Source organism: Dendropsophus ebraccatus, chromosome 2, assembly GCF_027789765.1.
Source record: "Dendropsophus ebraccatus isolate aDenEbr1 chromosome 2, aDenEbr1.pat, whole genome shotgun sequence".
NCBI lineage: Eukaryota > Metazoa > Chordata > Amphibia > Anura > Hylidae > Dendropsophus > Dendropsophus ebraccatus.
Window position 1 is genome coordinate 15,878,195 of NC_091455.1, and position 24,223 is coordinate 15,902,417.

At 42.9% G+C, this 24,223-nt stretch overlaps 1 protein-coding gene across 6 annotated transcripts in view; it reads right to left on the minus strand.

Moving 5' to 3' along the window:
- TG (thyroglobulin) overlaps nt 1-23,563 on the minus strand; it is a 135,036-nt gene extending 111,473 nt beyond the window's left edge. For 3 of the 6 annotated variants that reach the window (XM_069957076.1, XM_069957080.1, XM_069957081.1), the window contains exons 1-15: nt 23,459-23,563; nt 19,861-19,967; nt 19,567-19,710; nt 18,046-18,231; nt 15,811-16,902; nt 14,518-15,096; nt 13,600-13,839; nt 11,972-12,097; nt 11,802-11,879; nt 11,220-11,335; nt 10,436-10,544; nt 10,102-10,302; nt 9,102-9,311; nt 8,778-8,932; nt 8,362-8,524 (exon numbers count right to left, since the gene is read on the minus strand). In XM_069957076.1, coding sequence (XP_069813177.1) covers nt 8,362-8,524; nt 8,778-8,932; nt 9,102-9,311; nt 10,102-10,302; nt 10,436-10,544; nt 11,220-11,335; nt 11,802-11,879; nt 11,972-12,097; nt 13,600-13,839; nt 14,518-15,096; nt 15,811-16,902; nt 18,046-18,231; nt 19,567-19,710; nt 19,861-19,967; nt 23,459-23,490 — 3,538 coding nt within the window. In that variant the 5' untranslated portion in view covers nt 23,491-23,563. The remainder of the gene's footprint in view (nt 1-8,361; nt 8,525-8,777; nt 8,933-9,101; nt 9,312-10,101; nt 10,303-10,435; nt 10,545-11,219; nt 11,336-11,801; nt 11,880-11,971; nt 12,098-13,599; nt 13,840-14,517; nt 15,097-15,810; nt 16,903-18,045; nt 18,232-19,566; nt 19,711-19,860; nt 19,968-23,458) is intronic. The other 3 variants (XM_069957077.1, XM_069957079.1, XM_069957078.1) reach the window with 3 other exon arrangements.
- Between the last annotated feature and the right edge of the window lie 660 nt (nt 23,564-24,223).

The window sequence follows — 24,223 nt, forward strand, 5'->3', positions numbered from 1 at the left end:
GTGTTAGACAGACCGTTATTCCTATTATTTAAAGATTCTATTACGACAGGGATTCTTCCACAGGACTGGCGCATAGCTAATGTGGTACCAATATTCAAGAAGGGGTCAAGGAGTGATCCTGGAAACTACAGGCCTGTAAGTCTAACATCTATAGTAGGTAAAGTATTTGAGGGGATTGTAAGAGATGCTATACTGGAGTATCTTAATTAAAATAATCTTATGACTCAGCACCAGCATGGATTTATGAGGGATCGGTCCTGTCAGACTAATCTGATCGGCTTCTATGAAGAGGTAAGTTATAGACTGGACCTGGGGGAGGCTGTGGATGTTGTGTATCTGGACTTTTCAAAGGCATTTGATACTGTGCCGCATGAAAGGTTGGTCTACAAAATGAGGATGCTGGGACTCGGGGAAAACGTATGCAAATGGGTAAGTAACTGGTTGTGTGATAGAAAACAGAGGGTGGTCATTGATGGAACATATTCAGATTGGGTTTTAGTTACTAGTGGGGTACCACAGGGGTCAGTGTTGGGTCCACTTCTTTTTAATATTTTTATTAATGATCTTGTAGAGGGGCTACAGAGCAGAATCTCCATTTTTGCAGATGATACTAAACTGGGTAAAGTAATCAGTACAGAGGAGGATAATATCATATTACAGAGGGATTTGGAGAAGCTAGAGGCTTGGGCGGAGAAATGGCAAATGAAGTTTAATGTGGATAAATGTAAGGTTATGCATTTGGGCCATAGAAATAATAAGTACAGTTATGTGCTAAATAATAAAACAATGGGTAAAACTACTTCCGAAAAGGACCTGGGGGTATTGGTGGACAGTAAACTCAACTTTAGTGATCAGTGCCAGGCAGCAGCTGCCAAGGCTAATAAAATAATGGGATGCATCAAAAGAGGTATAGATGCTAAAGATGAGAACATAGTTTTGCCTCTTTATAAATCACTGGTCAGACCACACTTGGAATACTGTGTACAGTTTTGGGCACCGGTATATAAGAAGGACACAGCTGACCTAGAGCGGGTGCAGAGGAGGGCAACAAAGGTCATTAAGGGAATGGGTGGGTTACAGTACCAGGACAGGTTATCACGCTTGGGGTTATTTACGCTAGAAAAAAGACGTCTTAGGGGCGATCTGATCACAATGTACAAATATATGAATGGACAGTACAGAGATTTTTGTAGTGGTCTTTTTACTCCTAGGTCTGTAACAATGACAAGGGGGCATCCTCTACGTCTAGAGGAAAGAAGATTTCATCATCAGCATCGACGCGGGTTCTTTACTGTACGAGCGGTAAGACTGTGGAACTCTCTGCCACATGATGTTGTCATGGCTGATTCAGTAAATAAGTTCAAGGGAGGCCTGGATGCTTTTCTTGAAAAATATAATATTACAAGTTATGGGCATTAGATTTCTGGTGATACGTTGATCCGGGGATTGTTCTGGTTGCCATTGCAGTCGGGGGAGGGGGGAGGGGGGAGGGGGGGGGGAGTTTCTCCCTGTGGTGGGGCGTTTGTCTTCTGCCTCATAGGGGTTTTTCGCCTTCCTGGATCAACACAGTAGGATTTTCCTAGGTTGAACCTGATGGACTCTTGTCTTCTTTCAACCTTATTTACTATGTTACTATGTTACTATGTAATGAGGGGGCACAATACTGACACTGCTTATGAGGGGGCACTATACTGACACTGCTAATGAGGGGGCACAATACTGACACTGCTTATGAGGGAGCACTGTACTGACACTGCTTATAAGGGGGCATTGTACTGACACTGCTTATGAGGGAGCAAGGTACTGACACTGCTTATGAGGGGGCACTATACTGACACTGCTTATGAGGGGGCACTATACTGACACTGCTTATGAGGGGGCACTATACTGACACTGCTTATGAGGGGGCACTATACTGAAACTGCTTATGAGGGGGCACTATACTGACACTGCTTATGAGGGGGAAATATACTGACACTGCTAATGAGGGGGCACTATACTGACACTGCTTATGAGGGAGCACTGTACTGACACTGCTTATAAGGGGGCATTGTACTGACACTGCTTATGAGGGAGCACTGTACTGACACTGCTTATAAGGGGGCATTGTACTGACACTGCTTATGAGGGGGCACTGTACTGACACTGCTTATGAGGGGGCACTATACTGACACTGCTTATAAGAGGACACTGTACTGACACTGCTTATGAGGGGGCACTATACTGACACTGCTTATAAGAGGACACTGTACTGACACTGGTTATGAGGGGGAACTATACTGACACTGCTTGTGAGGGGGTACTATACTGTCTCTGCTGTGAGAAGGCACTACACTGACACTGGTTATAAGGGGGCATTGTACTGACACTGCTTATGAGGGGGCACTGTGCTGATACTGTTTATAAGGGGGCACTATACTGGCACTGCTTATAAGGGGGCACTGTACTGACACTGCTTATAAGAGGACACTATACTGACACTGCTTATGAGGGGGCACTATACTTACACTGCTTATGAGGGGGCACTATACTGACACTGCTTATGAGGGGGCATTGTACTGACACTGCTTATGAGGGGGCACTATACTTACACTGCTTATGAGGGGGCACTATACTAACACTGCTTATGAGGGGGCACTGTGCCGATACTGTTTATGAGGGGGCACTATACTGACACTGGTTATGAGCTTGTACTGACACTGGTTATGAGGGGGCACTATACTGACACTGGTTATGAGGGGGCACTATACTGACACTGCTTATGAGGGGGCACTATACTGACACTGCTTATGAGGGGGCACTATACTGACACTGCTTATGAGGGGGCGCTATACTAACACTGCTTATGAGGGGGCACTATACTAACACTGCTTATGAGGGGGCACTATACTGACACTGCTTATCAGGGACACTCTGGTAGCCTTGGTTGTCTCTGTGGGTATAGCCTGTACTTGTGGATGGAGTTCACATAAAATATATCTGTACAGCGCACATAGATCTCTCTCTATAAATCACACTCAGAGTATTACAGTATTATTACACTCAGTACAAGTTACACTTGTTGGGATGAACCACTGTTCTGGCGTCAGGACTGACGGCCGCCTGTAGACAAGTTGTACTCAGTCCTAATCCTGCTCTTTCCTCTAAATCCAGGATTATACTTTATATGAACTCAGACACGTGAAATTCTAGATTTGTTTTCTTGCATCGGAAATTGAGTAATTTGCAGAAATGTCATTAGTCGTCGGGAAAGTGATTCTCCGGATACTTCTCTGCAATGTGGCAGCAAGAGGTTGGTGGATCAGCAACACAACAACCACAACAACAGTTCTGGTGAAGATTCTATTCTATAAAATTTCTCAATTACTGAGATCGGTGCTTGTTTGCAGTGCCTTTGCATGGCACAACAAATCAAGGTGCACAGGCTGCACAAATGATCCTTGTATCGTTCGTGCAGCCCAGGAAACAGATAGTACAGATGTGTATATATTAGGGTCTGGGATATGTACATATTGGGGTCTGGGATATGTATATATATTGGGGTTAGGGTTATGTATATATTGGGGCCTGAGATAGGTATATATCTGTGCTGTCAGTTTACAGATCTCAAGCAGCAGCGTATACTTACCATTCGTGCTGCTTGAGATCTGGCATCCTAGTCTCCGATTTTTCGGGAACTTTCTGTTTCATCAGGCCCCACCTCCTCCAACTGTCAATCATTCTGGAGGAGGCGGAGCCTAAAGATACAGCCGGAGGACTGGAGACCTTGATGTCGGATCACAAGAAGCACAGATGGTAAGTATACACTGCTGCTTGTGATCTTTAAACTGACAGCACGGATATATACATATCCCAGACCCCAATATCTGTACTGTCAGTTTTCTTTTTTCCTTCACAGATAACCCTGATAGCTGACAACGATACATTTTAAAGCCTGCTCTAAAGACCCGATCTGCTCAGCCGTGGCAGAAAATTGCTTAGTTTAGCTTTTTGGCCACTTCTTCTCTCTGTATATCTAACAGCTCCTTGCCTAGGTTCGGGACTGGTAAGTATACTTCTTCCCCCTTCTATGCCTCCCTCTGAGGTCACACACATCTCCAGGGATTGTGGCTTACACCTTGGAGACGTGTAATCTCATTGGGGGACACAGCGATGCAAAGCCGATTCAGCTCTCTTGTCTTTATGGTGGTAAAGATATAGGCACCTGTAGTTCTGCTTTAAGACGAAGGAGTATGTAAGTGCACAGTGTTCTACTATGAGGGTAGGATATAGGAATAGAATATAAATGTACAGTAATTTCCTGTTTTTTCACTCTCTTCCTCTTGCCCAGATCAGAATAACTGGATGAAACAGTTCTTTCTGCCTTCCTTGCTCTAATTAAAGTTCTACAACTGTTTATCTATTAACTGTATAATGGTGCATTTATTATTGTATCTCATAATTGTTTGATACCCTCATTTTATATCTGTGATGTATAATTTTATTATGAATTTGAGTTACAGGTTGGCATTAAACCTCTAAATACAAGGAAAGGGCGATCCTTCAGCCATGGTTCCCCTAGAGGTTTCCTCCACAGATGGTTTTTCCCTTTCCTGAGTGCTGGAGGATAACTGTTTGTGAATCAATGATTTGTACCTTTTGCCTGCACATTTAATTCAATTTTACATTGATGGTATTGAGATAAGTGTGCAAGTTTGCTCCTGATTTATATTGGTTTAAAATCATTGTCAAATTCTACAACAGCTCTGGAGCTGGCATCAATTTCTGAGACTGCCACACAGTAGCCTCAGATTCACTGGATTTACTGAAAGCTACTTAACTAAAGACTATGGAAGTTTTCAAAAAATATATGGCTAATAACAAAGCCTGACTTAGTGTATATAGTTAAAAAAGAACGTCATCAATGTAGCGTTCCTTGTCCTACATTAATCATCAGGATCAGCTTTCACCACCATTCTCCTTCCTCAGTATAAATGCATTGATGGCGTCTATACCCATATATTAGTGCTACACTAGGCTGGCACCTAGGTTTGCAGAAACGAAATATATTGCAAGTTCTCGGAATATGATTATTACAGAAGCAAAAAAGCTTGACATACGCAATTTCAAAGGAATGGCATGAATGTAGTGTTCTCCAGCAGACAGTGGTCATCAGGCTCAGCTTTCATTATGACTCTACTTCCTTAGTGTAAGCACATCGATGTTCTCACTGTCTATACCTCTATACTACCTTATTATATTACTGTGATGCTAAGCTAATCAGAAGCTATTGATTATGCTGCCCTAGGTTAGCACCTAGGTATCCTTATTTGAGATATAATACAAAGGGAGGTGTGGGTTAAAAACAAAAACCTCCCTTACCTCACTTTTTGTGGGACTCTGGAGTTCTGGTCTCCAGAATTCCAGCAGTGGTGACTCGCATTAGTCACTGGTTGGTTGAGCAGGCCTGTGACGTATACCATATACTGTAGACTGTAACTGCAAGATCCGATGACTTCTATTTAAAATTCTCCAATCCTCCAGAACTTATCAGCTGCTATATGTCCTGCAGGAAGTGGTGTATTATTTTTAGTCTGACACAGTGTTTTTTCTATGGGGATTTGAGGTGGCATCAGAGAGTAGTGTGTGAAACTGAGAAGAATACACCACTTCCCACAGGACATACAGCAGCTGATAAGTACTGGAAGACTTTAGATTTTTAAAAAGAAGTAAATTACAAATCTATATTTCTGGCCCCAGTTGATGTCTAAAAAACAAAAGATTTTTCTGGAGTACCCCTTTAACATTTTCTGTGTAGCACTGTGTCAGACTGGAAGGAATACACCACTTCCTGCAGGACATATGTGGTGTCCCACCACGAGTGTTTTGTATCTCTCCTTCGCACCGCTCAAAAAAGCTTCTTACTCCAGGTTAAGTGGTGATGGGGAGCACTTTGTGTACCATATGCTTTGCTGACCTATAGGAGATGCGCTCTACTTCTAACCTATCTCTTCTTTTCTTTCTCTTGCACACATTCCTTTCCACCACTCACAGGATAGGTTACTTAGCCCCTGTAGGAAGTAGTCACTTGTTGGGAGGAGGTATAGCGTTGGTTCTTACCAGATTCTCGCGGGAGAAGGACACACAGGGCAGCCATCCTTGCTGTAGCCAAGCCAGGGCCTGGGTCTGCTAGGCCTCTCGTCCGGGACAGGTCAGTTCATTTCAGTCTGGGTTGAGTCTAAGACACGTGTGGTCGGATGCAACTAGAGACACCTAGTTCTTTCAGTACTCTTACTATATCTACTATGCAGTGCTAAACACTACAAAGAAAGAAGAGTCTGGGAACATCCTAGCCCACACTGTAAACCAGTCTAAAAACTAAGAACTAGCCTGGATAGGACAAAGCTACCAGAAGATATACGTATCCTATCTCGCAGTGCAGGTAACTGGGACACCCCCGGGAGCTTAGCTTCACCCAGGAAATCACGACTGGGGCTTGTATAACCCTAGCAGGACGAGTCACTCAACACTGTAGGGCAGAAGGTGGTCAGACTAAAGTCTATACACGGGTACAAGTAAACTTCTTACGCCAAAGTATTCTCTCAAGTTACGGCAGAGTACATTGCTACATTGGGTGGGGACTCCCTTGACAAACTCCTCTAAGCTACTCTACTTTCAACTCTTCAAGCACCGCTACAACTACCTCTACTTTACTTCTTCAAGCACTTCCTCAGCACAAACGAGCTCAAGCACTGAAGTCTATGTAAAGATTTATCTATTTGCTGCTAAAGTGTATTGTACTACCAAGAGACTGGACAGTAAAGCTGTTATATTTTTATATCACTGGGACTCAGTCATCCTTTTCTCCCCACCAGCACCTATACTCACTAGCCAGACACCTTGGGTTATTTTCCCCCCTTCTGTGAGTGGCGGTACCGATAATCCGGGTGGGTCAATTGCCACTCATAACAAGAGCCCAAGGGACCCATCACACCCGACAGGTCACCGACCATTTTGGGGAGTACAGGCAGCCACAACACAAAGCAGGTACCAACATCATACCTGTGTGCTGGACAAGCACTGGCGTCACGACACTATGATCACTGGCTGAGCTGTACAACAAAACCGACCAACCACGACAGAGGTGGCATCACTAGTAACATCATAGCACGTCACCGGTTGAGTACCACACATACGGCAGCTGATAAGTACTGGAAGACTTGAAAGTCATTAACAAATCTGTATGATTTACTATATTTTTACTCTCCCGGACTCGCCCTTTAATTCAACGATCACATAAGAATACAATTATTACTATTGAAACTTAGTAAACGTCGTCAATGTAGCGCACCCTAATAGACAGCAGTCATCAGACTCGGATCTAACTATGACCCTGCATCCTGAGTACCAACACTATAATGGTGTGACTGTCTATACTGCGATATGTGTGCATTTACCCCATTATGTAATTGCTGCTGTAACGGTATGTCATCAATATAGCAATGATCTCTGGGTGACAGCGGCCATCACACTCAGCTCTCACTATGACTCCACTTCTTTAGGACAGACACTTTGATGGTGCAACTTTATACAGTGCTATTCATAGGCGAGTCATTGTGAGAGTACTTGGGAGTCTCTATTTTTAATAAATTGTTAAAAATACTTGTATTAGCATTGTGACCAGAATGATAAACTGTGTACAGAAATAGATGTGCACAGGAAAGGGTTTTGTGGTTATGTTTTTTAGTAAGAGGCTTTGCAAGTATGGATGACTTAAAGGGAAAGTTCACAAAAAAAAAAAATTCTTTTAAATCAACTGGTGTCAAAGTGCTATAGATGTCTAATTAACTTCTAGTAAAAAAAAATCTCAAAATTTCCAGTATTTATCAGCTGTTGTATGTCCTGCAAGAAGTTGTATTTTTTCCAGTCTGGGGAGCAGGAGAGGAATTCTATGGGGATTTGCTACTGCTCTCCAGTCTTCCAGTACTTATCAGCTGCTGTATGTCCTGCAGGAAGTGATATATTCTTTCCAGTCTGACACAGTGCTTGAGGTTACATGAGTACTTTGACCCTACCCGATGTAATGGGAAAAGGGGTGCTATAAGTAAACATACGCCATCTTTGTTTTTTTACATTTTTATCACATACTAATTTTCAGCACTGTGTTAATGGTCACCATGGTTAGCCTATAATAAGCTCCAACGAATGGATTCAAGCTTGGCTAATGTCAATCAGAGGCCAAGAAGATCTCAAGATACTTGATCATTCACCAAATTGGTGACGTCTACAGAGGTCCCCATTCCGCGGTGATTTTTTTTAATGACTTGGCTCTAGCTTAGAGACTAAGATCTACCATGCACTCTCTTCTATATGGGTACTTACCGATGTCATGTAGACTGGGCAGAGAGGACTCTGGGACTTGTCGTAGCTGAGCTGTCCATGTTATATTCACTCCTAGTCGACTTGAGGACAAACACTGAACATAGACGGTGGAGTTATCACATAGGGGCAGAAGTCCTTCTCTAGCACTCCCAAAAGCGGGTATCTGCTCCATGGAATAGAAGAGTAGAAGATCAGTACCTCAGGTCAGTAGTGGTGAAGCATCTTACATGGGGGGGGGGGGTCGTCTGGTGTGGACAACACATCTCCAAACCCTCCCACAGTCACATGACGTCCAGTGAAATCATTGGGCATTCGTACATTCTATTGGATTTGGCCAGTCCCATGGAAGTACTGAATTTCAGGATATCTCCAGGACTGAAGGTGCTGAAGCAACATAGAAGAACAGAACTTCTTACCCGGACGCTGCACAATCCTCGGGACTTCAGATCATCCATGATAAATGACTGGAAAGCTTGCAGTACCCCGGCATAGTCAGCCATGCACATTTTACCAGGAGGCAACATGAGCTGGAACCAGGCCTGGGTTTGGATGGTTTGGAAGGACTCCGGCCCTGTAGAAAGTTCAAAGTTCATTACTATAGACGTAGAACGGGACGAGCTGAGCTGAAGTATTGGTATTATTTAATATACGCAGCTATTTTATTGTGTGTAATGAAGTAGTGGCCCAAGGGAGACTAAAGGATAAAACTAGTCTGGGTGCTAGAGTTACCAGGCACTTACTCTGACAGGCCTGGACATGAGGCGGCTGTGGGCTCCATCGCTGAGTTTTGGGGTCACACGTTATTATACTGGTGGTAAAGACTTTGCTGTAGCCCTTGTGACATAGAACCCGACATCTCTGTAACTTCTCCCCCAACTCCAAAAACTCTTCACAGAAAACGGATCCGTGTTTGATATCCTGCGCCCCGAATGGTAGCGGACAAAGTGGAGCTATCGGAGGCGAAACATTTCCAGGTCAGCAGGAAAAGTCAGTATAGAATGAAAGAAAAGTTCAGCACATACGGTAGTCTCATATAGAATGAAGTGGGTGGTGGTCAAGTGTGTGCGTGACTGCTTCATCCACTCAACAACCGACCTTAGTTCTTATGATGGAAGGAGTGCCGAACAAACAGTGAAAAACGCAGATCAAATCAAAGCAAACTATCCAATTTTTTATTTTTTTTTTTACCAGTTTTTACGGACCAAGTTGCACAGATCACGGAGTAAAAATAGCGGATCGTGAAAAAGGCTAGACGTGTGAATAAGGCCTTATCATCATATTGCTGGGGTTCAAACTTTTTGGACCCCCACGATCTCGGAAACAGGAACGCAAGTGTCCGTGCATGTTTCAGGTCACTCTATTCATTGTTTATGGAAGTGCTGAAGCAATCAGCCATCTTCGGTTCTCCTACAAGGTTCTACCATCCCAAGGTGTGACTGGGGTCCCTGTTCTCGAGATCATAGGCAGTACCACAGGTTGGACCCTCAGCTATCTGACATTTATCCACTATCCTATGTATAGGTGATTAGTTGAAATACTTCTTTAATCTAGGGATAACCCCTTTAAATAAAAAGTTATCTAGTGTTTCAATGTTTGAGTGTGCAACCTTGATGAAAAAGTCAAAAACATTCTTTATAGTTGTGTAAATTGTATAATGTTGTCCTGAACATCCATACCTCAATTTTTTTCGGGATCTAAGGAATAACTTTTTGTTTTAATTTGATATAAAGACCACCCTACCCTGACAGATGGTTCCTTGCTTGGCGGACATGGTCACTTGTGTTCCCGCAGCCTCTTCCCCGTGTATGAAGACACAGACACATTGGTTTGTCTCAGGATCACATTGCTCCTGGGTGGGGTTTCCATTTTCATCACATAAGGGACTATACTGCTCACCAAGAACGTTGTCTCCAGGTTTATTGTTGATGCAAAGACCCGGACCTGGGAATAAAAGGAAGCTTCATCATGTCTTCTACTCCATCAACCTCCAGAGCTGGACTCAGAGTTCTGTTTTTAGGTCAACGGAACACATTATATTTTCTGAACAAACCTTCCGATACGCTCCACTACTTACATGTGATGTTCTCCAAGCCACCCAAGTGTTGTAGGACAACTTTGCCGGTTATGGGATTCACACACCAGGAGTTGGTCTCTGATTTTTGCAGAGTGGCATATTGCCCAGTCTGAAATAAGAAAGCGCTGTAATATGCTGAAAGAATTTTAAAGGAAACCTGTCCCAAGAACTACACACTTGACAGAGGTAGCAGAGATTGTTATAGGGACGAAGCCTGAGACTGAACCACTGCTGGGTTATCAACACCTCAACTTATGACTGTGTTTGGGTCTTACGTCTCCTCATAGGAACAATAAGAACATGTGACATTTCATCAAGAATAGTTGAAGCCTCTAAAGAAGACATAGCTAAGGAGGTTCAAAGTTACCCGCTATCTGATTGGCAGAAGTCTGACCATTAGGATCCTCACTGATCACATGAATGAAGGTCAACTGTTCCCCAAGTGAATGGAGCAGCAGTGAACATGTGGGATATTACAATGTTATAGGAACTCTGCTACGTTTAGAAGTCCCATAGACAGAGATAGTGAAAGTGGTGGCCAAGCATCCACATAATCAGTGGGAGTCCCAATGGTCAGACGACCATTGATCAGCCCTATGGTGGACAGGTGATAACTTTTAGTCCTGAGATGACCCCTTTAAGGCCAAATTTATGTTGCATAGAAGGAATTGGGGGATATTTCGGAGCAAATCTGTAACTGCTCATAGCCACCCTTGCCCCAGCCCCATGTTTGCTAAGAGTGCAGTTAATTCAAACCAAAGATGATAATGTAGAGGCAGATTACCTCCGTACAACGTGGTATAAAAAGATTGTAGGTCCCAGTCTCGACGGCCGCAAATTTCTTTGGCATCCAACTGGAAATCAGAGAGTTCATCTGAGCTTGTTGGCAGGAGGTGCGACCTACAGAAGAAGCAGATATTTCATTATGTAGACCTCTGCTCTGCATCCCTAGGGAGTCCTGGAAAACATGGATACAGCCTATTGCCTATGGCTGTATTCATGTTTTTCATGGCTCCCTAGGGTTGTATCCAACTTTGTCCGCCATCGGTATTTAAATACTGAGCGATGGCCCTCGAGCATCTCTAGTCAGCAGTCAAATGTGTGTGGCCCACCAGATCACAGAATGGTCTTGCCCTTTGTTGTCCTCCTTCACATTTCTTGTAGAATAGAAGGTCTCGGTGACTGCTTGCTTATGCCTAAGGTGGGAAATGTGATCAATATCGTGGACCCTCTGGAGATCAGTAAAGGTTCATACTGCCCATAAGGATGACCCGGACTATCTTTAGTCCCCCCCTCCCCCATCCTAGACCAATAACAGTTATTCCTATGCCTTTGCATTTGCAACATATCGTCATGAGGGTCTTACACTGTGGAGGTCCGGAGGTTTTCGTCAAAAGGGAACCGGGAATGTAACGTCCTTCATCATCAACACACCAGTAATGACCTAAAAGTGCAAATCATAAAAAAAAATAAAAAATCTTTTTTAATTCTTTAGAATTTGATGGCAAGCTAATACCGGAGACTTCTATATCTTACCTGTACCCTGATAGGACTGGACTGGGTTCCAGTTTCCAAGTCCGTCACACTGAGGGCTGTACGGGATGTAAGACAACTGGGTGGTCACTCGAGAGTTTGCTCTACTTTGCCAGAAAAACTGCAGAGCTTTGTGGAGAGACGTGAAGAACATTGATAAGAGGTATATAAGGAGCTTGTAATGTGAATTGTAGTTTATTTTACATAAATTTTTTGGGTGGCAGGAAAATCTCTGCTTCTCTGATCATTTTTTTCTCTAAAAATATTTATTTCAATATGCGATTCAATGAAGGTGATACCAAATTTTTGCTCTTAATTTATCCATATGAGGGCTTGTTTTTTCTGGGACAGGTTGTATGAACAACAGTCATTGTTCAGCACTCAAAAAGTGAGTTTGAACAACTGCATTGATTTTAATGCACTATGGCCGGAGATAATTGCATGTGAATTATTTCCACAGCAACGGCCATTATTCAATATACTGTGTAAACAACGCATGCTGTTTGCATTGATTTCAATACAGCACTTTTTTATGACAAGAACAGCCATTGTTTTAATTGTTTACAATGTTTGTTCCCATCATAAAAAAAACACGCAGTGTGAACATGACTGTAATTAGCAGTTTGTATATTTATTGGGGTTAAAATTAATTTTTTTTATTTTTTTTGGTGGTGGTGGAGAGGCGAGGCAGCAAATCCATCATTTGTTTTTAACACCGTAGTGAAGTACAAGAAATATGTTACATTTTACCTATTTTACTTTGGGTCCTTACAATTACACCAATACTTTTTCTTTTTTCTATTTATTCCTTGTAAAATTAGGTCGGCCCAATGATCTAACAAAGGGAACATCTATTGGGCTAAACTGCTAGGACTGGAATTATCACCAATCCCTGTGACTACTCCAACAATATTGATAATGGAGGTCAAACCCGGTCATGCAAAGGCCTCGGAAAAAGAAATAAGCCAATAAGGAACCTCAGGATCTGAAAATGGTCAAGGTGGTGTCCTGCCTCAGCCACTGATTGGCTGAGCAGACACTGCAGAAGCAGGAGCCCGGCACACATCAAGATCAGTGTGCGGGTCTGGTAAAGACTCTGGATGGCGAGTATGAACCCCCCCACCCGCACTGCGTCACTTAACCCTTTTCCCTGGTGGCGCGGGTGCAGTGCGATAACAGTTTGACCCTCAGGGGGTTAAGTGGATATGCATAGCATCCCCATATAACCCCTTGAGGGGTATACTGTTCTCTACTTGCTGTGCTCACTGTGTGCACCCCAGCAAGAAAGGGGTTGTTACTTAACCCCTTCCTTGATGGGGCAGATGCAGTGCACCTGCCCCAGTACATTGGGCACAGTATGGCCCCCAGGGGGTTAACCCATCGGGTGTGACACTGTGAGCTGTTGCTGCACCGTTACAGCCGCTGAGTTAAGTTTCAATGGGGACTGGGTTTGGGTCCAGAACTGAGTTCTGTTCAGGGTCCTGAACTTTTTTTTTTTTCCCAATACGGCCGAACTCGACGAACCTAGACCTTAACGGATGAGTCCACCCATGACTAGTTATAAATAATAGTAGTAATCCTATTAATCCTAGGCATCATATTTATACATAAATACCGCATGTTACCCGTACTGGAATAGGCTGCAAGCTTAAGACTGTAAGCATCTTTACTCAAGAACTTCTCCGATAACATGAGGCTAGATTGCTGATCCTGTGCGTCCAGCAGATCCCTCTCAGACAGTCTGAGCCCATTAGCCACTAAGAAGCTGTAGGCTAAGGGAAAACGGGAGGAATTTGATACAGCAATGATGCTCCTGGCGTCTTCTAGGAATCGTGAAGTCTTCAGGTTAGCTAATTCACAAGTTCCAGGGCCTACCAAGTAATAGTAAGGATATTTTTGAATAAAATGTTCAGTATTGCATAAACCTAATTCATGATCATTTTCTTGGTCCAAAAGACCATCACGTCAGGTCAAATTCTTAACTATAGGTCCATTTGTTGAGAAGATCAGCAAAAAAAATCTTGGTTTCTATCCCATATGTTTACTTGACTTCACATGGGAGGTTGACTGGACCACTGAAGAACTTGACCTTGTTTGATGATTAGAGGGCAGAAAACTTGCTGAAAGTTCGGGTTTGCACAAAACTCAGCGATCTGCATTTGAAACCCACTGTCTGGAGAAGGTGGATGCAACCCAAGAACTGCCATCCATGTTTTTCAAGGATACATTCACCATCTCCACAAAATGGGATTCAATTGCCGATCGTTTGGGTTTGTGCTCACTCAAACTTTCAGCAATGTCAGAGGATAAAAATAAAACATAGAGAAGGCACCATAGATCAAGCTCAGCAGTTGTCCCTTCAGGTCTTCCACCGAGGTCAAAACATCTTTCAAATAAACAGAACCACAATTTTGGATGTTACAAATGTAAGAAGAGGCATAATATTCTGGATCATCTGCAAGACGATTGGACCATACATCCTTGGTCATAGAAGACATGACCAGTGAAGGTTACAATGACATTGTCATGTTTTCTAAGCTGATGCTTACATCTTGGGACCTTGTTTGGTGGCACTTCAGTGCCTTCAAGCTTTTCTCCATCCATATTCACACACCAGCATCTACGAGTGTCCAGGTGTCTGAGGGGTGTGGAAAAATCACTGTATGAGCCTGGATAGTAGGAAAGACTGCCATTTAACAGTCTCCAGAAAATGTAGGGGTTCAGCGGAATGTTATCGGAGGACAGCATGGTGACATTGCCTTCCAAGATCTCCCGTGGAACATCAGTAAAGAGCGAATATTTTGAGAAAGCAGGAAAAACATTCTGATACTCATTTTCATAAAGGGTCTTCACAAAGTCGGAAAACGTTTGAGAAGACTCCTTATACTTCAGTATGGCTTTCAGAGTGTCCGAGAATGAGACAGTTCCATTCAGTTTTGTCCACCTGTCGTATAGTTCAAAGGCTTGCTCCGGTGGGCCATTGCACTGAATAGCTCTCCATTCTCCTTGACGGGAGCACTGGGGGATGTAAACTTGTATTAGATCAAGTGGTGGGGTGGGCACAGATAATAAAGACCTTATGACCTGTAGGAAGGCATGGCTGGCAGTCAGTTGACAAGAACTGGGACCTAAAGCAGAAAAACAATATTGAATAATAATGGTCATTTTTGTACTTACATTTTAATGATGCATTCACACCTACAGGATCTGCAGCTGATTTTCTGCAGCAGATTTCATTAAAATAACTGAACACAGCATCAGATCTGCTGCAGATCCTGTAGGTGTGAACGCACCCTAAAAGTTACGTAAAGGACATTGTCACTTTGGATAATTCCTACTTGTTAGAAGGTTCCATTGAAAAGACCACAAAGTGTCACCCTTTAATGTTCCACAAAGAATTGTGGGAAGATAGATAAAACACAGAACGATATTAAATCACAAAGTCTTAAAGACTTGGATGCTTGCCCATTTGGTCAATAGTAGAGATAAATGCAACCGGAGCGTGCTCGAATCCAATTGTTCGGCATTGGGATACCAGTGGCTGAAGAAGTTGGATTTAGAGTATGGCCTATGGTTGTATCCATGTTTTCCTAGACTCCCTAGGGCTGCATATCCAACTTCTTTAGCCAAAGGTATTTAAATGCCGAACGATTAGACTTGAGTCTTCCTGACTTGCGCTTATCTCTAGTCAATAGCAAATTCTCCTTCTGGGCCACCAGGGAGGGGATTTTATACTCTTAGCTAACCAAACCATATGACATGATAAAGAAATACAAGTATCAATGTATGCCAGTCACATGAAACATGAGAAACACAAATATGTTCATACATGTAAAACTTACATTGAATGTTTTCTCCAGATAATTTTTGAGTTCCAGGAATACTATTGCCTGCTGGGTCTACACAAAAGCAATGTCTGCCAGCACACTGTACGGACAAATAATTCCCTTTCTGGTCACAAGCCGGAATATACACATCGGACCCTGCAGATTGGCTTCTCTGGAAGGCTATTTGAGTCTTCCGCTCCTTTAGACACTTTGAGGAGCACATTGGTTGTTGATCTTGTGTCCTTGTCCCTTGGATTTCTCGACCCTGCTCATCCACACACCAACATTCAGATGGACTGCACTGGATGTCCTCATATCTGCCATCCTCGGTACACGTCGGGACAAATACTCCATCCAGCCTCTTCTGACAGTCGTCAGACTCCACCAGTATCTTCACAGCTTCATAAATGTCTTCAGCAATATAAGGTGGAACGGAAACCACATCTTGTAGAAACAATGAAAATTCTTTACGTTCCAAGATGGACTCAAGGTATTGGACAAGATCACGGTTTTCACGTAGATTCACTTTACGCCTGAAACTGGCCAGGACTGGTTGGTTCAGATTAAAGTCGGGTTTTGATGAGTTTGATGACTCTCTCGTCAAGTAGGAATCATCCTCTGAGGAAAATAATTTTGCAAGTTCTTTGAAGTTCCCTCCGCTGTACGCTCCAGTTAAACCAATCTGTTGGAACAAATTGCTAAAACTAAATTTGCTATTGGTTCCAACTGCGCCGGTGAAGTTAAATGAACCCAAATTTTTGAGAAATTTGCCTCCAAAAAGAGTTTGTTGGAATTTTTTAGGGCTAGAAGTGAATTGTAAAGCAAATTTTATTTGTGCTTTGGAGGTAAAAAGACCAAGAATTATATCACCAAGGAAAGTCTTGAGCTGGATCTTCAGATCTGCTGCATTTTGGCCGGCTTTAGCCAGGATGCCAGAATTCTGAAATGTTTCCACCAAATAAGAGGAGCAGAACCTTGAGCCGATTTTTGACCCCAGCTCTTCTTCTTGAGTGTAGAATAAATTCTGTTGACTGAAGTGACCCACAGGTCCATAGAACAAGGAGGAGAGTGCCTGCCTTCTTCTGGTGGGACAGTCTTCAAAATGATCTACAAATATTAAAAAACACAACAATGTATTATGAAAAAGTTAATTATTGAGATTAAGTTTTTATTCTATAGATTGATGGGGGGAAATATTGGGGGAAAAAACTGTTATTCTGAAAAATAATTTATTCCTGGTCACTGGAGCACATTTGTTAACTTGAGATGAGTAAGCTTTACTGTGTAAACTGTGACATAGTGAGCAGAGTCATCTAGTTTTATTAGAGCGTAGTGAGATACTAAAAGCCCTGCCTTATTCCTGGAGGCCTAGGAAAGTATCACTATACACATACTTGAGACTCTGTATGCAGCTACCCTATCACCTCTTGGTCTCTGAAAAGGGGCGTAGCTTTAGGGGGTGCAGGGGGTGCAGACACAGTTGCACATAGGCCCATTAGCCTTAGGGGGGGGGGGGGGGGCATTAAAGTTTCTCTTCCTGATATGAGAAGGTCAGTATTATAAAGTTCAGCTGTTCAGTGACATATTATGCACAGAAGCCCACCGGCTTCAAGTTACACCTCTGTCTATGTCTGTCTATGTTTTCCTGAAAATGACCCATTTCAGACCATTAACTTATACTGATTACAGCTGCCACAGAACCAAGGTTTGACATCCCTGTTCTAGAGGACCTACCCCATCCATGCATTATGGTACGTTTACACGTAACGATTATCGTGCGAATTTGCGCGATAACGATCGAATTCGAACGATAATCGCACGTGTAAACGCAGCGAACGATCAAACGACGTACGAGAAATCGTTCATTTTGATCTTTCAACATGTTATCAAATCGTCGTTCGCAAAAAATTCGCAGATCGTTCCGTGTGAACAGTTGTTCGCCGAGTTAACCAATGTGTGAGATAGGCTTAAGGATCGCAAAACGAATTTTCCGTACGATATATCGTACCGTATAAACGCTGATCGTTATGAAAAAAAATCATTACTTCGACATCGTTAATCGTACGATCGGGCCAATTATCGTTTCGTGTAAACGCACCTTCAGATAGGACAATCAATGGCACTGTCAGAGAAATTAACACTTCCCACCAGTTTTCATCACAGATAATCCCTGGGGGCCATTGTAAAGGTGGGCACCCCATTTATACACATTATATACACAGAATGAAGAGGTAATGTAATGTCTCTCACCGCACTTTGGGGGTTTTCCTACAGTCCGTGATCCAGCAATTTCCCGTCCCTTATAATCCACGCACCAACACTGCCCGCCCTCTTGGCACTGCACAGACTTATAACTCCCATCATCTTCACAGGATGGTACGTGTACATCCCCCTTCTGTGCAGATGTAAAATGCTGGACTTCACAGGCAGTAGGACCTATAAATAAAACCAGAGAAGTATACACAAGCTGTGTATATATCCTACAGTATATATACCAGATTATTCCAGCCAAACATATATAATTATATACAGAAGATCCCCAGGTTATACCAGCTGTACATATATACAGGAGATCCCCAGGTTACACCAGCTGTACATATATACTTATATACAGGAGATCCCCAGGTTATACTGGCTGTATATATGTAATTATATACAGGAGATCCCCAGGTTATACCGGCTGTAGATATATAATTACATACAGGAGATACCCAGGTTATACCAGCTGTACATATATAATTATATGCAAAAGATCCCCAGGTTATACCAGCTGTACATATATAATTATATACAGGAGATCCCCAGGTTATACCAGCTGTACATATATAATTATATACAGGAGATCTCCAGGTTATACCAGCTGTATATATATATTTATATACAGGAGATCCCCAGGTTATGCCAGCTGTACATATATAATTATATACAGGAGATCTCCAGGTTATACCAGCTGTACATATATAACTATATACAGGAGATACCCAGGTTATACCTGCTGTACATATATAATTATATACAGGACATATCCACGTTAAACTGGCTGTATATATATAATTATATACAGGAGATACCCAGGTTATACCGGCTGTACATAAATAATTATATACAGGAGATCTCCAGGTTATACCAGCTGTATATATATATTTATATACAGGAGATCCCCAGGTTATACCAGCTGTACATATATAATTATATACAGGAGATCTCCAGGTTATACCAGCTGTACATATATAATTATATACAGGAGATCCCCAGGTTATACCAGCTGTACATATATAATTATATTCAGGAGATCCCCAGGTTATACCATCTGTACATATATAATTATATACAGGAGATCCCCAGGTTATACCAGCTATACATATATAATTATATACAGGAGATCCCCAGGTTATACCAGCTGTACATATATAATTATATACAGGAGATCCCCAGGTTATACCAGCTGTACATATATAATTATATACAGGAGATCCCCAGGTTATACCAGCTGTACATATATAATTATATTCAGGAGATCCCCAGGTTATACCAGCTGTACATATATAATTATATACAGGAGATCCTCAGGTTATACCAGCTGTACATATATAATTATATACAGGAGATCCCCAGGTTATACCAGCTGTACATATATAATTTTATTCAGGAGATCCCCAGGTTATACCAGCATGGGCTCTTTCGTACAGTTATATCCGGCCCCATTGTTGGGAGATCACTATATACAGAGTGGTCCCTTTTCTTACAGATCTCACATGATCTATCACTCACATCTGAATCTCCCATTGGTTATGATCTGTACACCCAGGAATCGCCTCTGCAGCATACGATAGATGGTGGATTCTGGAAATGAACGTGATGGCGGCAGTCCTGAAAATACGGTGTCATAGATTTCAACCAGGAGTATCTCTAAACCTGTGAGAGAGGAGTAATGGGGCATCAGAGTGTATGGTCTCATCTCTGCGCACAGCACTGAGCATGCCCACAACACTCTCCCATGGTCAATGACATGTGTCCAGGTGAATGCTGGATCTAGGCAGTATGGCATTTTTAGTGATAACTCACCGATCCCCTCCAGTTCCCGTCCCAGAGCGTCAGCACAGTAGCAGTATCCTGACACCTCTGGAAAGGATTCTTTAAGGGATTTGAAGGAACCAAAAGTTTTTGGAGATCTGCAAAAAAAAAAAAAAAAACAACAACAGGTCACGACTCACTAATGATTCTGTAAGGAATCCGGGGGATCTATAACATCTCTATGTACAGCGGCCCTACAGCCTATTCTCACCTGTCTGTATTAGTATATACAGGGGGGGTCCAAAAGTAGGTGGACAGTATGTGTAATAGGGTTAGGAAGGGGGAGATTTAGCTGTGAAACTGGCTCAGTTGCCCCTAGCAACCAATCAGATTCCAACTTTCATTTTCCACAGAGTCTGTGAGGAATGAAAGGTGGAATCTGATTGGTTGCTAGGGGCAACTGAGCCAGTTTCACTTTACACTATGGGGGAGATTTATCAAACATGGTGTAAAGTGAAACTGGCTCAGTTGCCCCTAGCAACCAATCAGATTCCTCCTTTCATTCCTCACAGACTCTGTGGAAAATGAAAGTTGGAATCTGATTGGTTGCTAGGGGCAACTGAGCCAGTTATATTTTACACCAAGTTTGATAAATCTCTCTGTGTGTGTGGGTATATATATATATACCCCAAAACTGCAGTCTGTGGATGGATGCCTAGCCTTGGTAACCCTTGTCTTATGTCGTTATACTCACCACAGAGTTAGACTTTGACTTACAGGGGCCACCCTGGTGTTTCCCTATTTAGGTTCCAAAGCTCGCAACAGAGTGAGGACCTGAGGGACTACGTATCAGGGTGGTTTGGTGCTCTCCCCACTAGGAGGCACCCCTTGGCAATGGGCTTCCTTCTCTGGAGAGAGGGATATCTGGCTATTCCCGTGTTTTGAGACTCGTAACTGAGGCTCCACGGACCCCTTTTTTGCATATATATATACTGCATTTACATGGAACGATTATCATTCGAATTTTGGCAATAACGATTGAGTGATAATCGTTCCGTGTAAACACAGCAAACGATCAAGCGATGAGCGACAAATCGTTCATTTTGATCGCTCGACATGTTCTCAAATCGTCGTTCGCTAAGAATTTGCAGATCGCTTCGTGTAAGCAGTCTTTCAAAGATTGACCCTATATGAACGATGGGCTTAACCCAACTTAAAAACTATCGCAATAACGATTTGTCTTATGAATTTTCTAACGATTTTTCTAATGATTTATTCATCTAAACACTGATCGTTATAAAAACCAAATTGTTGCTTCAAAATCGTTAAACGATCGATTGGGCGAATTATCGCTTCATGTAAACGCAGCATAAGTCCCTACAATGTCCATAAGACCCCCGCTCTGATAATGGTTTTTAATTTTTACATTTTGTGTTGTGTTTTTTTCTTATTTATTATGTGATTCCTAGAGATGAGTGATTCTTGAGTGTCCCCGGGTCCGTCTGAACCAGAGCGTCCATCATTTGATTACCGGTGGCTGAAGAAGTTGGACGCAGCCCTAGGAAGTCTGGGGAAAAATGGATACAGCCTATGGCCTATGTCTGTATCCATGTTTTCCAGGAAGCCTTAGGGCTGCATCCAATTTCTTCAGCCACCGGTAATCAAATGCTGCACGCTCTGGTTCAGACGGACCCAGGGGCACTCAAGGTTCACTCATGTCTAGTGATTAAGTCAGTAATACTGAAATATACATATGAAAGTCTGAAGTACTGAAGTTTTCCCAGTCACATCATGGGCTGACACTGTTTGACTTCAGTATCAGTCATAGCTGTAAACGCAACGACCAGGAGGTCGCAAACATTGATGACCTTTCTTAAAGGGGTTATCCGGATAACAGAAACAATATTCTAAACAACCCCCTTTCCTAATACCAACCTATGTCTCAAATACATGTATAACCTACCTTGCACCCTTTCCCTGTTTTTTTCTCATTCTTACCCGCTCTGGATGTCTAAAATCCTCTACTCTAGGTCCACTCTGACCACGCTCAGCTCCCTCTTCCTCCCTCCCTTTATAGCCACAGGACATGTGATCTCCTCTCTGGGGGCCGGGTTAGCTTTTCTATTGATTTGGTAGCCTGACCCCCCAGAAGACATTATCTGCATCATCTCCATGCACCTGTGCTGCTTCCATAGACTTACATGTGTCCCTGAGCCTAGATTTCTGTAATATAAATAGGTATAGTTCTATCTCTGCTTGCTGTCAGTGAATGCAGGCATATGTACCTGTCTTTGTGTCTCAGCTCTGCATATTGTAAGTGTTGTAGATGTTCTTAGAGTCTGGATGGAACTAGAATATTTTCATTCACAGTCAGCAAGCAGAGATCTAAACCTACACTACACCTCTCACCCCCTGGTAAACAGATGCCCATTGTGCAGCACATAGCTACACCTTGCGCGGGTCAGCTCTGCCACATCATCAGCTAGTATGAAATACATATTGGGGGCATGTGATGCAAAATCAGTGATAATACAGTCCTGTGTTTACTGAGCAATAGCAATGACAGCAGTGGGCAGGAAAGAAAGCTAAGGGAGCGAGTACACAAATGGACCAGTAAGGAAGATGCATAATGGGAAATGTAGTTTTCTATCTTGGTTATAGATCGGCTTTTAGAAACTTGTAACTCAGGAACGGCAGCAGCTAAAAAGACAGGAGACGGCTCAAAATACTCAGGGGGACATGGTGAGTAAGACCAGCTGGCATTTAATTTTTTCGCTTTTAGGTGGATAACCCCTTTAAGTATCAGCCATCAATAGCAAAGGTGTGAAGGTGTGAAGGTGTGAAGAAATATCTTTGCCCACATTTCTTTTTGCAGCGCCATCTAATGCATCAGGTATCATTCATTTCCCAATTACAAGTTAAGATCTCAGACAGGTATCCTTGATAGCAGCAGACAAACTCCTGTTTGTTAGTAGACAGTAGAGATGAGCGAACCGGGTTCGGGTTCGGATCGACTCGAACCCGAACCCGGTTCGCTCATCTCTACTGTCTACTAACAAACGTTCGGTATTTGATTAGCTGGGGCTGCTGAAGTTGGATAAAGCTCTAAGGTTGTCTGGAAAACATGGACACAGCCAGTGACTATATCCATGTTTTCCACATAGCCTTAGGGCTTTATCCAAGTTCAGCAGCCCCAGCTAATCAAATGCCGAAAGTTCGGGTTCGCTCATCTCTAGTAGACAGAAATAAAATTTTGACAAAATTTGGATAATTTTCTAAAAAGTTGGCAATGAAAAATTCCATTGAGATAACGTGACTGCCATGTTGATTAAAGGGTTTTTGTCTCAGATGCAATCCCATCTCTACAGTGGGGGGGATGATCAGCTGATCACGATTGGTCCAGTTAATTTTGGATCCACTAGATACAAAGGCCTTGATGGTGGAAATTTCAAGGTGTTTTAACCATTTTTTCCCCCTAATAGTTAAACATGTCCAGTTTCTTCCATAAACAGCACCACTCTCAGGTTGGGAGCGTTTTGCGGCTCCATTCCATTGTAGTACCACACACAACCTGAGGACAGGGGGTGGCGCTGTTCCTTTAAGATAGTAGCTGTGTTTAGTGTCCATGATCCATGCTGGACGCTCTTACCTGCTGAAGCTGCTCACAATGTCAAAGACCATCCGGTCTGTGGTGTTCACCAATTTACACTGGACAGGTTGGAATCCTCCATTGTTGTTGCATTGTGGGGGATTCTTCTCACCAACCCCATGCAGGATTCGTCGATCTCTAACCACACACCCCTGAGGACCTGCAAAGTCAACGCTCCCAGAATTATTACAAAATCATGGTAAGTCCAAAAACCCCACTCACATGAATCCCCATCTCATGTCTGCTATTGACTATAGATATATAGGGGGAGATTTATCAAACATGGTGTAAAGTGAAACTGGCTCAGTTGCCCCTAGCAACCAATCAGATTCCACCTTTCATTTTCCAAAGTGTCTGTGAGGAATGAAAGGTGGAATCTGATTGGTTGCTAGGGGCAACTGAGCCAGTTTCACTTTACACCATGTTTGATAAATCTCCCCCATAATCTTTATAACAGAGAGGAATTAAATAAAAACATTCACGACCATACACGGCCGGTCAGCGGTAACCTGCATATCTCACTCACATTGCAGTGGCGCCCCCATCTGGCGGGTGCCATAGATCTCCATGCCCTCGCCATCCACACACCAGCACTCGCCCAGCTGCCGATCACATTGCACAGGTTCATAGTCTCCCGAATCCTTGCAGCGCGGGATGAAGGAGGTGGAGCTGCTGTTCAGGTATCCGCCCAAGAGGATCTGCTGCTTCTTCAGCTGGCAAAAGGATAAACCTGGAATACAGAAAACAAGAGAGGCGGCCATACAG